Source organism: Arachis duranensis, chromosome 4 (genome assembly GCF_000817695.3).
Source record: "Arachis duranensis cultivar V14167 chromosome 4, aradu.V14167.gnm2.J7QH, whole genome shotgun sequence".
In the NCBI taxonomy this organism is placed as follows: domain Eukaryota; kingdom Viridiplantae; phylum Streptophyta; class Magnoliopsida; order Fabales; family Fabaceae; genus Arachis; species Arachis duranensis.
The window spans coordinates 4,358,161-4,373,890 of NC_029775.3; the positions used below are offsets into that span (position 1 = coordinate 4,358,161).

The 15,730-nt window shown below is 40.6% G+C and overlaps 1 protein-coding gene across 1 annotated transcript; it reads left to right on the forward strand.

Moving 5' to 3' along the window:
* Nucleotides 1-252: 252 nt before the first annotated feature.
* On the forward strand, nt 253-1,548 carry LOC107482535 (uncharacterized). The gene has a single exon (XM_016103072.1). It carries the CDS (start codon nt 253-255, stop codon nt 1,546-1,548), a length of 1,296 nt encoding a protein of 431 aa, XP_015958558.1.
* Nucleotides 1,549-15,730: the final 14,182 nt, after the last annotated feature.

Here is a 15,730-nt window from a genome sequence, read left to right on the forward strand (position 1 = left end):
GAATTTATGATTTAATATTTTAAATTTTGAGTTTTAAAATTTAAATTTTAAGATTTAGAATGTAAGGACCGTAAAAAAAACTCTAAATGAGTGAGAGAGTGACAGCGCCGATGAAACGACTTTCTAAGAGGAAGACTTGATGAACCGCAGCACTAAGAAGGTCAAACCTAACGGGGATGAAGTGCTACTAGACACAGAGGCAGAGGAGAATGGAAGATCAGCGGACATGGATCTGCAACTTGTGAGATTCAGATGGTAGCGGAGGACTATATGTTGGAGGAGGTCTCTGAAGACGGTGCCGGCAGAGCAGCTTCCTTCAATCCAAAGCCAGAGTTTGAGGTGAGTTTGGCAGATTATGACGAATGGTGTCGTCCATGGAAGCTTTCTCTTATTGTCAAAGTATTCGGTAAGAATATTGGATTTCGATCTATGGACTCGTGGGTTCACCGTTTTTGGTCTAAGAACGGGGATGTGAAGGTAATTGATCTGACTGGAGAGTTCTTCCTGGTGCGCTTTGACAACGAAGGTGACTATAAACAAGCGCTCTTTGAAGGGTCGTGGCAGGTGGCAGGGCACTACTTGTTAGTACAAAGATGGAGGCCGTTGTTTCAACCGTCAGAGGATGCGATGCAAAAATTAGCGGTATGGGTAAGAATTCCGGAGCTGTCGGTTGAACTCTACACCTATCACTTCCTATGGCGGGCAGGTGGAAAGATCGGAACAATGTTGAAAATTGATCAAACTACTTCTATACACTCTAGGGGAAAGTTTGCCCGCTTATGTGTGGAGGTGGATCTGCAAAACCAGCTTGTCCCAGCTATAAAAGTTCTCGGAAAGGAGTTTAAGGTAGAGTATGAAGGTCTCCATCTTATCTGCTTTGGTTGTGGTAAGTATGGGCATAGAATTGATGGTTGCCCAGAAAGTAGGCGACCGGAGAAGGAGAGCAGAGAAGCTACAATGGAGGGTAGTAAGGTCCTCGGGGATCCTCGAGATGCAACAATGGCGATTATTTTGGACAAGTCGAATTTAATTGTTCCTTATCCATCTCAACTGTCACCTAATGTGTTGGAACAAAATCCTGTGGCTCAGGGGATTTCAAATTTGATGGCAAGAGCTGATTCTTCAGGAGTGTTTGGGCCGTGGATGTTGGCTAAGAAACCCCAGCGCAGATTTAATCGAAGCAACAGTAATGTTAGGACCTCAATCCAGACAGGTAACCCAATTGGGTCAGGTTCACGTTTTCAATCTTTGGAATATGTAGAACAAGAGGAGTCCAATATGGAAGCACATGTTCATAAAGAAGGTTTTCTATCAAATAAGCACTCAGTACAAGCGGAAAAGACTAAGAAGCTAGAGCTGCCCAAACAAACCTCCTCCTCTAAGAGCAGGCTAGCTGGGCCGAAAAGTACTTCTAAAACCCAAGAAGGGAGGAGTTCTCGTGAGAAGGAGGGTGGAGCAAAGAGTACTGAGGAATCATTGGTAAAAGGAAAAGAGGTAGTGGATGGGGTCTCTAAAGTTAACTTGGAGCGAAAAGATACAGAGTACTGAAAGACTTTAAATTTGATGAAGCAGATGAAGTATGTGGAGGGGGATGAAGAGCTGTTCTTAAATGGCATTCCTTTCTCTCAGATTCATCAACCCTCGAAGGAGGCTCTCGCAGCACTAAAGTTTCTGAGGGAAAGTGCGAAAGAAGAAGCACTGGCAGCTGCTAACCCGCCGGATCCTGGATCAACTCAGATTCTTAGCTTATGCCTGAATCAGACGGATTCCCTGGCAGTGGAGGATGAGTCTGTAAGGATGGTGGTGGATACCACACCAGCTTCCTGCTCTACTTGATTAAGGCCGCTTCGGTTGGTTGTCTCTTCTACTTCCTTGTTTATTTTTTCCTATGAATATTATTACTTGGAACTGTAGAGGTGTTAGTAGCAAAGGTTTTTCTACTTTGGTTAAAGATTTATGTAGGAATTTCAATTGCAATATGTTGTGTCTTTTGGAAACTCATCTATCGGGTCCAAAGGTGAATAAGATTGCAAAGAGATTTGGTTTCTCAGATTGGTTTCTTGAAGAAGGTATTGGTTTTTCAGGGGGCATCTGAATTTTATGGAATTCAAATTTTTGGAATGTTGAGGTCCTTATGTCTCATAGACAATATGTCCACATGAAACTTAGATATGGTTTGGAAAGTCCTTGATTTTTTTACGGTTGTTTATGGCTCCCCACAAATTGGGCTGAGAACTAGTCTATGGGAAGGTCTGAAAAGTATTGCTGATAATTTGACTAGTGAGTGATGTGTAGGAGGGGACTTTAATTGTGTCTTATCTGCTATTGATACAGGGGGTAACTCTGGTCTCTCTAGAGACTATGATCGTTTTGCGGATTGCCTATTAGAGTGTGAGTTACAGGACCTGGGCTTTAAAGGTCGGCCGTTTACCTGGCAAAAAGGAATTATTAGAAGACGGTTGGATAGATACGTAACTAATGCAGCTTAGTCCCAACGCTTTAGTAGCGCCGTGGTAAAGCATCTTCCCAAACTCAAATCAGACCATGTCCCAATTTTTCTGGAGCTTTGGGTTGATAGTACTGCTGCGTCCTCTTGTCATCCCTTTCGGTTTTTGGCTTCATGGTTGACTCATGAGAACTTTAATTCTATGTTGAAGACAAATTGGAAGGATGAAATTTCTTTGGACCAAAATATGACTAATTTTATGGAAGCCGCAAAGGTTTGGAACAAGGAAGTTTTTGGTGATATTCATGGGAAAAAGAATAGAATTTTGGCCAGACTGAATTGTATCTCCTTGAAACTTGGTTTCGAAGTGAATCCTTTTTTGGAGGATCTCCAAACTGAGTTATGGAAAGAACTGGAAGCAATTTTTATTCAAGAGGAGATACTTTAGAAACAATGTTCAAGATGTAAGTGGATAAACTATGGGGATCGTAATACCTTCTACTTCCACAATTTGGCAACTGCTAGAAGACGGAGAAACAGAGTGACAATGCTTAAGAACCAACATGGTGAGTGGGTAGATGACACGTTTCAGCTTCAGCAATTGGGCATGAACCACTTTCTTTCACTTTATGCTGATGATCAGCCATATGAGAAGTTAGTAGCTTCCGGTCTGATCCTTACTTTGACATCCGAAGAGGTTGGGCGCCTGGATGGTATGGTTGCAGTGGAAGAAGTCTCTGCGGCTATCTTTGCTATGGGAGCTTGGAAAGCCCCGGGACCAGACGGTCTTCCCCCTATATTTTACCAAAGCAACTGGAGCCTTGTGAAGACCTCAGTTGAAGATTGGGTGAAAAAGGTGTTTGTGGATCATGCAGAAATAAAGAAGGTTAATAATACCTATATTTCTCTGATTCCGAAAAGGGAGGTTCCTGAGAATTTTAGCCACTTTTGACCTATTAGATTGTGTAACGTCTCTTATAAGATAGTTACTAAAATTATATCCAACACGTTGAAAGAAGTCATGTCCAAACTCATAAGCCCTGCTCAGTGCAGTTTTGTCCCCGGGAGGCAAAGTGCTGATAATATTTTGGTGGCACAGGAGGCTATACACTCTTTGAGATATAAGAAAGGGACTTCTAGTTATCTGGCAATCAAGATAGATCTTGAAAAAGCTTATGACAGGTTGAATTGGAGATTTATCCAAGATACTCTCCAGGAGGCAGGTTTGCTGCGAAATTTGACCGATTTGATAGTGAGTTGCTATTCGTCTGCAAATATGAATCTATTGTGGAATGGGACTCCTTTGGATCCTTTCGTTCCTTCTAGGGGTATCCGACAAGGTGACCCCATGTCACCCTACTTATTTGTGTTGTGTATCGAACGGCTATCACAAATTATCATAATGGCAGTTAAGCATAATATCTGGGAGCTAATAACTTTGAATAGGAGAGGTCCGAAGCTGTCACATTTATGTTTTGCTGATGATATCGTTCTATTTGGGAAAGCATCAATGGAGCAGGTGGAGTTAACTCGTGGTATTCTTGAGCTGTTTTGTCGGTGTTCTGGTCAAAAAGTTAGTTATGATAAGTCTTGCGTCTACTTCTCTGAGAATGTGAATTTCAGTCGTAAGAGGGCACTGAGTGAAGCCTTAGGTATGCGACTAACTTCAAACTTGGGCAAATACTTGGGTGTTCCTCTCCTCCATGGCCGTACTAAAACTGAGGACTTTCAGTTTATTATTGATAGGATGATGAGTCGGTTGAGTACGTGGAAGGCTCGTAATCTCTCTCTGGCAGGCAGAGTTACCTTGACCCAATCGGCTCTAGCTTCAATTCCAACCTATATTATGCAAACCATGAGAATTCCCTTGAGGGTTTGTGATAAGACTGACAGTATATGCAGGAGCTTCGTTTTGGGAGGTAATAACTCTGGTAAGAAAATCCACTTACTTAGCTGGAAAAAGCTATGCTCTCCGAAGAAATCTAGAGGCCTGGGGTTTAGATCCGCCAGAGTGATGAACGATGCAAATCTGATGAAACTGGCCTGGAAGTTAATTCAAAATAGGAATTCTCTTTGGGTACAGGTCCTCCGCAGTAAATATAGGTGTGGTGATCATACCATCCCTTTGATAAAGCCTCTTCAACGTATGTCTAACGCTTGGAAAGGTATCTCTCACATTTGGAAACAATTTGAAAGGAATCTTATCTGGAGGATTGGTTCAGGTCAGACCGTGGATTTTTGGAAGCATCATTGGATCCCAGGTGTTCATTGCTTGATGGACTTTGCCCAAACAGAGGTAACATCGAACATGAGAGATGAAAAAGTCTGTGACTATGTGGTGAATAATAATTGGAATTATGACCGTATCGGTTACAATTTGGGGGATGATTGGCTCTCCATCTTTGCCTCTATTAAGCCACCAGAAGCGGAGTTAGGTGAGGATTCGATTGCTTGGATGCTAACACCGAATGGGGTGTTCTCCATAAAATCAGCTTGTTCTGCCCTTGCCTCCCCTGCTAGTTCTGAGAATGCGAGCCTTTTTACTCGGATATGGAAGTTGGAAGCCCCTCAAAGGCTTCGCAGTTTCTGTTGGTTGGTAGCCAATAATGCACTTCTTACGAATGAGGAGCGTGTTCGGAGAAATATAGCTCAGTCTGCTTTGTGCGGTGTTTGTGGAAGCAACTCATAATCTTTGCTCCATGTCTTGCGGGACTGTCCAGTCGCATATAGAACATGGGAGAGCATTGATGACAGGTTGGATGCGGAGAATTTCTTCACCAAACCTCTTATCCCTTGGTTGATGGAGAACTTATCTTTCCAATCTCCTTTCAAAGGGGTTCCGTGGCCCCTCCTCTTTACTAGTACCTTAAACTTCCTGTGGTTTCGAAGGAACACTTTTGTCTTTGACAATGATAGAGTCTCAGATGAAAGCAAGATTTATGAAATAGCCTGGTATATGGCACAGGACTATCACAGGGCGCATTCTGAGTCTATGCGATCTAGGAAAAGAGTGGGGACTTTTGCAGAGAAGCTCATTAAGTGGCAGCCACCTCCTCCTCCTTTTATCAAGCTGAATTCGGATGGCTCAGTTAGTAAGGATGGCAGAGCAGCTTGTGGTGGTATCCTTAGAGACAGCAATGGTCAGTTCTTAGCTTGCTATAGTGCGAATTTGGGTGCATGTACTGTGACTGCAGCTGAGTTTTGGGGCATACTCTTCGACCTTGAACTAATCATTAACTTGGGACATTCCCATGTTGAAATTGAGGTTGATTCAGCGGTAGCAGTGCAGCTATGTTCTCAGGATTTGGGTAACCTACATTCGGTAGGAACTCTTGTATCAGCAATAAAGATCAGGTGCAACAGACTCAGCAGCTGGACTCTTCACCATGAATTCAGGGAAGCAAACTCTTGTGCCGATAAATTGGCATCTTTTTGTCATAGTTTAAGCTATGATTGTCATTTCTTTTTTTCATTGCTACCTTGTATTTCCTTGCATTTCTTTACTGATGCTGTAAAAACGGTTCACTCCAAAATAGTTTCTAGTTAATTTTCTCCTTTTTAGACGTTTAGCCCCGTTGTTAATAAAAAAAAAATTTAAGGAGCATTGCACTCTCTACTCTTCCTCTGAAATGCATTAATATTTGTCATTTTAATATTTTATCTATATCATAGTCGATACATATTACGTTTTTAAAACATATAAATCATTGTAGAATTTTATTCAATGATAAAAAAATGTTTTTAATGGAATAGAATTTATACGAATCAAAGCTTTGTTTGAATGTCAATAAATATATATTATTTTTGTATTTAATATTATTTATTAATTTTTTTAATTTACATGTAATTCATTCATCAAAATCAAATAGAAAAACTTTTTTTAATACTCTATCAAAAAATCCCATTTAAACAAATACTTTAATATATATATTAGATTGAAATAATTAATTTTTATTATACTATTATTGTTATATTATGCCATAGAATTTATTACAATAAAAATTTTTGTTTTAAAAGTTATATAAATTATTTTAAAATTAATTATAAAACCGAAACTCCTTTATTATTGTTTGTTATCTAAAATATTATGTATAAAAATTGATAGCATGAGTTTTTTGCGCATTATACAATTCTAAATCTAGTTCAAATAGAAGCTTAAATATTTTCGAAAAAAAAAAATCACCCCAACCCACATTTTTCGACGACACCGAACGCAGCAATTAACCTTCATAACCCTCATACATAATATATTTTGACTACTATCCCCCAAGGCCGCAAGTGGTAGAAAAAGAGTTTACCACGTTTAGTCTTTGAAACTGAATTTACTCCTCCATACATACATTCCACTTGTTAACATACCATTGCATACAGTGATGAAACCATAAATTTTATATGAGAGAACCAAATTAAACATAAAATAAATTAAAATATGATATAACAAAAAGTTAACAAATTATAATTAATAGCATGTATATCAAGTCAATAATTGTATTATATAAAATTACATTCAGTATTATATTTAAAATTTTAGTATTTTTAAATTTATTTGATAATACTTCATACAACTAAAATAATCAGTTATTATATCTAAAGTAAATTTTAAATTTTCTTTTTGATATACATAATGGTATAATTTGTTAAAAATTTGTATTTCATCTTCATTTAAAAAAAGGTTTATTTTAATAATCTTCGATTCATAGTTGAAAAAGTGCATAAAAAATATGAAAGAATAAAATTTTATTAAAAAATTATAATACAGTTATTCTATATTATTATAATGTAATACATATTATACATGCATAAGGAGTTATTTACATATAATTATTTTATGTATAATATACTAATATATAATTGAGAGCTTGTCATGTGATGTTGAAAATTTAAATAGCTTTTGGTGAAGGGACAACAACAAAAAGATTAAAATCGAGAGATAGAGACAAAAATAGAGACTGAAATTAATTTCAATATTTTATTTGGTGTAAAATTATTAAAAAGCAGAAATTAAAATAAATTAATATTTTGTTTGATGTAAAGTAGAAGATAAAAATTAAAACAAGAATAAAATTTTAATTTAATTTATACAAAGAATAAAATTAGAATTAATTATTTAAAATAAAGGTATTTTAAGTATAAAATATTATTAAAATTTCAGTTTTTATCTCTAAAAATTTTAATCTTCTGTGTCTTCATTTTTTAGAGGTATTGAAATACTGAAATTTTGATGATAAAAACAAAAAAAATTATATTACAATGAGCTATTTATTTGGTTCAATATAAGTTAAAAAAAATGAACATTCGACTTATTTTAGTTTCTCTTTTAATTTTTTGTTTACATTAATACAATAGGATCATAAATTATATTACAAATGATATACCTAAAGTAATCATCCAATTTAGAATGAAAAGAACCATCTACAATTATACTAAAATGAATATCCGCCTTAATTTAAAATTTCAAATTATAATAGACTCCATATACACAATATTTTTAACAAAGTCTTTTGATAGGCAAAATTATGTTAAATTCAATCCAAATCAATTAAACATCTAAATTAGAATAAAAATAACCATCATCCTAAACCTAGTAAGACGAACATCCAGCCTATTTTAGTATTTCTTTTAATTTTTTTGTTTACATTAATACACCAGGGTAATCAATTATACTATAAATAGTATACCCAAAATAACTATCCATTTTAGAATGGGTAAAATCATTCGTAATTATAATAAAATGAACATCCATTTTATTTTACATGGCTTAAAGTATAGTACATGATGTATCTCAATCCCTATATAATTTTTTATTGAGCTCTCAATCTGTTTTCGTACAATAAATATCCAAACTATTTTATAGATTGGACTGTGTCTATTGTGGCCAAAAGGTGGCAGTGACTTTTACTGATCTTCCAATGATAAATTCCAAAATAAACAGCACCCCAATTCTCAAAATTCTTGGACTTAAAAAAAATGGTAGCATTTTTATTGATAGCTCTTGTATTTAAAATATTAAGTAACCTCAACGTAATCATTCCTGTATTTTGGTGAAAATATACTAAATATGACAATAAAATAGATTAAAAGGTATTAAATCCTAAAGATATACAAAAAAATATCAAATAGCAATTCCAAAATTTTATCGGTCAAATTTTAATTCTGGGACAGGTAAAGCATATAATATGCAACTAGCCTACTATTATAGATGCATATATATGGACACTACACTGATTTCAGCGACTCCATTGAAAAGAAACGGTGAATTTCAAAACATATCATATGATGGCACGGGCCAGTTTTTCTTTCTCTTTCAAGAGGTTTATTTCTCATCGCCACTGACATGCTTAAATAAATACCAATTCCAATAATAGCAACTAGGAAGCAACCTAAATTATCTGAAAAGAAGTAGCGATAAAAATAACAAATGGTTAATAAACCAATTTCTTTTTTTTTGTTTTCAAGAATGACAACAAAAATCTTATTTCTTTGCACAAATAACATAATCTTATCAACAAGTAATTATTCAGCGAAGAATTAAGAATGCATCAAAATCGTTATTTTATATATTTGTTACCTAATACATCTTTACACACAATCATACACATGTACTGTTTCAGCAGCTAGATGCCAATTTCTAGAAGTATCAACATTTTTCAATCGAAATCAATAAATTAAAAAGATCAATTATTTTGCATTAAACCAATCATACCCAAAAAAATTCACGACTTAAAAAGGGGAAAAAATAGGAAATTTCAACACACACAGAGAAAGAGAAACTAGGAATTGTACGTGTTGTGAGTGGCGGCGCAGCACAGTGAGAGAGGATGAGACTGGGGAAGAACAATTCCATTCACACGGGGAGAGGAAGGCAGTTATGCTGCACGATGGTGTCGCTCGGTCCTTCGCGGTGCGCACGGCGACATCTCCCGAGGCTATGCGCGATGGCAGCTGTTGCGGGTTGCGGGACGACACCACCATTGAAAGAAGATGAGAATATTCGATAAGTAAATCCGTACAAATGAGAGAGAAAATTGGCAGTTTTCAAGTTTGCATTGTTTCCCGTATGAAATTTTTAGGGCAAATTACTTATTTAAATAAAATGGCAGAATCCTTTACCTAAATGTGCAAAACGGATTGTTGTTACGTGCATGTGCAAAAATCCTATTCTATGTAATCCGTGGCAACCCACCACGGTTTCTGAAACGTGCATAAACCGTGGCAGGTCCCAGCGGTTTAGGAGGAAACATTATTTAGTGTAAACCGTGGGAGGTCCCAGCGGTTTACGAAGGAGGCGTGGCATGCATAAACCGTGGTAAGTCACCACGGTTTATGAGGAGAATGTACTGGTCATAAACCCTTGTAGGTTACTACGGTTTATGTAGGGTAAATAATGGCCAGAAACCTTGTAGGTTTCCACGGTTTACAATGACGGGAACTCTATATATATGTGGGTGATTCAAGCTCCATAAGAGATCATTCTCACAATGGCTAGTGAGGAAGAGAGTTTTCTTGCCTTAGTGCATTGCTCTGGAAAAATAAAAAAAAAGCAAAAGCCATGGTGTGAAGTTTACCGACAGAGAACCACTGAGTATTTTTATCCGTTCGTCGATGAGTTTGTCAGATTTGAAGAACAGCATCTTGGAGAAGCTTGGCGTGTTGTATAGCAAGTGGGTGAAGAAACTATTCTACAAGATTCCCATGGCGGTTGTCTCGACCGGTGTTCAGTATGAAACCTTTGCGGTTAAGGCTGATGAAGATATTAGGGTTTTGTTCTACTGTGTAAGGAGTTTTCCGGAGATCAGAATCCATGAGTTGTTCGCGAAGTTGGAGGTTGGTGTCGATAGTTCTGGGGCATCCGCTCCAGTTCCTAGCCCAGCTGCCGCGGGTGGTGCATCTAGTTCGATGCCTGCGGTCAGACCGTATCTTCCGCCGGTTCAATCACCTTCGTTTGCGGCTGATTTAGACCGAACGGAGGTTGTTGGTTCTGTACCTTTGGAGAATGTAGCAGTCATTGAGCCTCCCCACGTTGTGGGCACCGGTGGTGGCCTGTTACCTTATATCGAAGACATTGGTGGACCTGATCAAGTAGAGAATGCAATGCGTGACGATGAGTCTGACCAGGAGCCTGTTGATATCGTAGGTGACAACGACGATGACACAGGTGGCGATCTACATGCGCAGCATCGCCCTTCAAGTTCTGCTTCTCATTAGTACCCTCCACACTTCTTCACACTAAACTTGGATGCTCTTGGTCAACAGGAAGACGGTGGTAACACAGTGGGGGGATCTTCTACAGAATTTCAGATTGGGCAATCATTCCAGAGTAAAGATGAAGCTGTGCTGAGTGTCAAGGACTATAGCATCCGGCGAGGTGTTGAGTACAGAGTCATCGAATCAGATCATTTGAAGTATCATGGAAAATGCAAGGAATTCGGCAAGGGTTGTAGTTGGTTGATTCGTGTAGCGCTTCGTGCACGAAAGGGCACTTGGGAGGTTAGGAGGTACAACGGGCCACACACATGCCTCGCAACTTCTATTTCAAGTGATCACCGTCAGTTGGATCACCACGTTATCTGTGCGAGGATTCTTGCTATGGTTAGGGCAGATGCTACGGTTACGGTAAAGGTACTTCAACAAGCGACAGAAGCCGATTACGGTTTCAGGCCTAGTTACGGAAGGTTTGGATGGCCTAGTTATGGTTGATGGCCTAGTTACCGTCAGTGGCACAAATATATGGAGATTGGGTCCAGGCGACAATGCCGTGAATAATCACGGTGCTGAAGACGTCTCCTGTTCGGATTGGTGGTGGGGTTGATGAGTCGACGGTGTACTTTCACCGGCTTTTCTAGACATTTCCATCCTGTATCGAGGCATTCCGGCATTGCAAGCCCCTCGTCAGTATTGATGGTACCCACTTGTATGGGAAGTATGGAGGGACGCTGCTGTTGGCGATAGCTCATGACGGGAACTCGAACATCCTCCCGATAGCATTTGCCCTTGTGGAGGGCGAAAATGCAGAGTCGTGGTCATTCTTCTTGTCCAATCTCCGAGAGCATGTGACTCCTCAGGAGGGTATCCTTGTTATCTCTGACAGGCATAATGGGATCAAGGCAGCGCTCGAGGCACCTGAGACTGGGTGGCTGCCTCCTCGGGCTTTCTGGGCCTACTGTATTAGGCATGTGGCTGCGAATTTTGCCCTAACGTTCAAAGGTAAGGACTCAAGGAGGATGTTGGTGAATGCTGCCTACGCAAAGACTGAGGCTGAGTTTTACTACTGGTTTGACATCATGCGGACTGAGAATCCAGCAATGTGTGACTGGGCCAATCGGATGGAGTATGACAAGTGGACCCAACATGAGGATGCTGGTCGACGGTTCGGGCACATGACCACAAACATCAGTGAATGTGTGAACTCCGTGCTAAAGGGAACTCGCAACCTGCCGGTCACATCGTTGGTTAAGTCAACTTACGGGAGGCTTGCTCAGCTATTTGTGGTACGGGGACAGACAGCAGAGGCACAACTCAGATCTGGACATGAATTCTGTCAGGCATTGGTCAAGGCTATTGATCGAAACCTAAGAGACTCTAGGTGCTTCACTGTGACATTATACGACAGGCATCAGTCCGAGTACACCGTCGCGGAGACAACACAAACCGGGAGCTTCTCGCTGGGTAGCTATAGAGTTTTCTTTAAAGATCACTGTTGCGACTGTGGGCACTTTCAGGCGCTGCATTATCCTTATTGCCACGCCATTGCGTGTTGCGCCTACTCCCGGCTTAACTGGGCGTCATATGTTCACGAGGTGTATCGTATGAGTGAGGTGTTCAACGTTTACAAGCAGGGTTTCTCCCACCTATCCCTGAAGGACTATGGCCTCCATATGCTAGGCCTACCATCATTCCTGACCCTAATATGCGGCGTGCAAAGGAAGGTCGTCCAAAGGCAACCAGGATCCGTGGAAGTATGGATCAGTCTCAGGAGAACCAGCCGAAGCGTTGTGGGCTATGCCGTCAGCCTGGGCATACGCGGAGGAACTGTCACCAGCGAAGACAGAGTGGTGGAGGGGATGCGTAGATCTCATGTCGTCTAAAAAGCCGTCTATGCTGTTTCAGTTGTTTCAGGGTCTAGATAATCTTAGTAATGTATGGTTGGTTAAGTCTGTGACTGTCAACATGTTTCTTTAATGCAAAAATTTCAGATGAATAAATTCCTGTTATTTTACGTGTTTGATTAAACCACTTTGGTATCGTTCATATTGTGCATTATAATATAAACCATAGAGCTACATATCAAAGAAGCTGAAACCGGTTAAACTGCTTGGTCAAAAGAAAACTAACATTTAACATAAGTCTGAAAGCCATAAGTACTCACTAGCATGCTAAATACATAAACTAACAAAGTCCCTACCGGACGGGAACATATAACATAGCTAATCAGAATCCTCAATGGTGTCACTGTCATCATCGTCGAACTGGCCAAGCAGGTGACCTCCGGTGCCACACAAAGGAAGACGCCTCACCCGCCTCGGTCTGTGATCTGCCGCTGGGACTGAGGGTCGTGCGGGAACCGCGCTGAAAGCAGAGGCAGGTGTCCCTCCTAACGCAAACCATGGGTCAGACGGAGATACTGCAGGCTCGTTGAGGTCAACTGCCAACTGAGCCTGAACGTCGTCACTCCGTGGCTGCTGATCAGCAAACTGGGCATGCTCCTCAGGCATCTGTGGTCTATAATGGGTATCATCATCATCCCTAAGCATGTCTGCTATGTCCCTGTAGAACTCAGACTCAGTAACAGGATCATCAATGTCCATCCCGACAGCCGCGGTAGTAAACTCAGCAAAAGCATGTGGGGTCACGTTCCCAAACAGCTGAGAGCTAGTACCCACGTCGAACGTCGGCTGATCCATAGCTGATGCTGATCCAACTACCTCCTCACCAGGCACGTGATGAGTGCCGTCACCCTGCTCGGATGGTCCTCTGTCACGCGCACCTCGACGGTTAGGCCGCGCAGGTGGCCGTCTGCCTCTACGTCGAGGAACACGGTAGTCCATTGCTTCCCCAGGCTCAGCTCCAGGAACTTCCTCCTCCAAACGGTCGGCAAACTCCCTCCACTCGCGATCGGTGGTCCGGGTCCCTATACGGCGACGCCGATCGACTCGTCTGTTATCTGGTCTGTCATAAACGTGCACTCTAGGAGGTGCCTGGGACGACCCTCTGTGACGCGCCTCCTCAGTCAACACAATCGGCCTCGGATCCTGAAATGCTACATCTGGGGATAGGAACCTGTGCGCCACATGGCACCACCACTCCAGGTACTCTGCTGATGGACCGGGGTCGAGGACTCGATCGACCCATATGACTGACTGAAGCCTGTTCTCCCAAAACTGGTGCCACTCCTGATAATACGTGGGAAACCACCGGTCCCCACCCCTACCATCCTTCGCATGTAGCCAATCTATGTTCAGAGCTGGCTGTGGGAGATGCTGAACACCGCCGAACTAGGGTAGAACCCTATCGACCTGGTGCCACTCGATCACAGCAAAATATATTAGGCTAGTGACGGCCGTCCATAGCCTTCGGTGCTCGTTAGCTAGTATCTCCGGATGAATAACAGCAGCAAAATCAACAGAAGAATAAGGCTCCCACACAAACTGTATCAAAACAGTAAGAGTTTCATGAGACAATGACATTTAAGAAAAACTAGTTCAAGTATCAGCAATAAATAAATGACTCACATCGTGGACACGCAGTCGATCCAGTGCAAGGCGTGCGGAAACTAATCTCTGTGCCCCTGCATCGTTCCTCGGCACAAACTCAGCCCACCTACAATTTTAATTGAAATGATGTCAAGACAAACCATAACACATGCTGTGTCTACAATTTATGAACGGAAAATACTAAACCCTACCTGGAAGCAAGAGGAAACCCGAACCGGTCAAAACCAGTGGGCCTCAGAGTGGGAAACCTCTAGAAAATCCAAGACTGTAGTAGCTGTAGCGGCCCAGCTAAGTTAACGACGTTCCTATTTGTACCACAACAAAGACACCTATACAACCAGGCCAGTGCAGCCGAGCCCCAGCTATATCTGCCCAAATCGTCCAATAATGCCAAATAAGGCAACCAGCGAAGGTGGACCCGGTTTGCGTTCTTGTCCGCAAACAGCTGAGACGACAACAGCATCAGGATATAAGCACGTGCGTATACACGCACGGTCTCATCAGTAGCATCTGTAGGGAGAACCCGGAACCTCTCGTGAAACCATGTGTAGCACACTGTCAACTGCTTGAATTTACTCTGTGGAGGTAACTCCCCGAACAACTCCCGGAACCACACCCATGCTGGTCTACTGTGTTCCATCAAATTCTCAAACTCAGTCAGGCACCCACTAACGGGCGCACCATCAATCGGCACACCCAGCTGATACGCGACATCCTGCAAAGTAATGGTGCACTCACCAAACGGCATGTGGAACGTGTGGGTCTCCGGACGCCACCGCTCAATAAATGCGCTAAGGAGAGACTCATCAACCCAGAGCCACTGACTGTTTAGCCTAGCCAGATGATACAAGCTCGCAGTCTCCAGATACGGTATAATCCGGTCATGTAAGGGCATATTCTGCTGCCTCCTAACGGCGCTAATAACCCTACTAGGCTGCAAAACGTGAGTAACAAAATCCCTTAACATACAACCATTACAAACAACATCAAACATAATTTTCGTAAAAATTATTAGAATCGTCACATTAAATTCATTGATTCTCTTATTGTGTAATAAACAATGAAGCTACGAATACTATGCACTCATGATAACAATATAAATAGAGAAAAAAAAATATTTTTCAATAAAATATTAACATTTATAATAAAATATTTCACAAAAATACTATTAACCAGACTAACAAAATAAATAAGCATAATAAAATATTTTTACTAACAGTACCGATAATAATATTAACATTTACGTAGACAATATTAATAAACGCCTCACATTTTGATTTACAGTAACCATAATAATATCAATATTTATGTAAATAACATTAATCAGAATAACAATACAAATAAACATCATAAAATATTTTTACTAACAATATTCCTAATAATATCAATTGTTATATTAGTATGAATTTTAATAACAATAATAATAACAATAATAGTAACTAACCTCTTCGTCGATATATCCTGCCACGTGAGCGACGCCATTTAGTCGGTACAAGCGATCCTCACCCTCCATTGGCTCCACCACCCACTCCTCCTTCAAACCTCCAAAGTTTTCCCAAATCCTCTCAACACA

Excerpts from the sequence above, each read along its gene's own strand:
- LOC107482535 (XM_016103072.1), top strand. The coding sequence starts at position 253 with ATGGTAGCGGAGGACTATATGTTGGAGGAGGTCTCTGAAGACGGTGCC.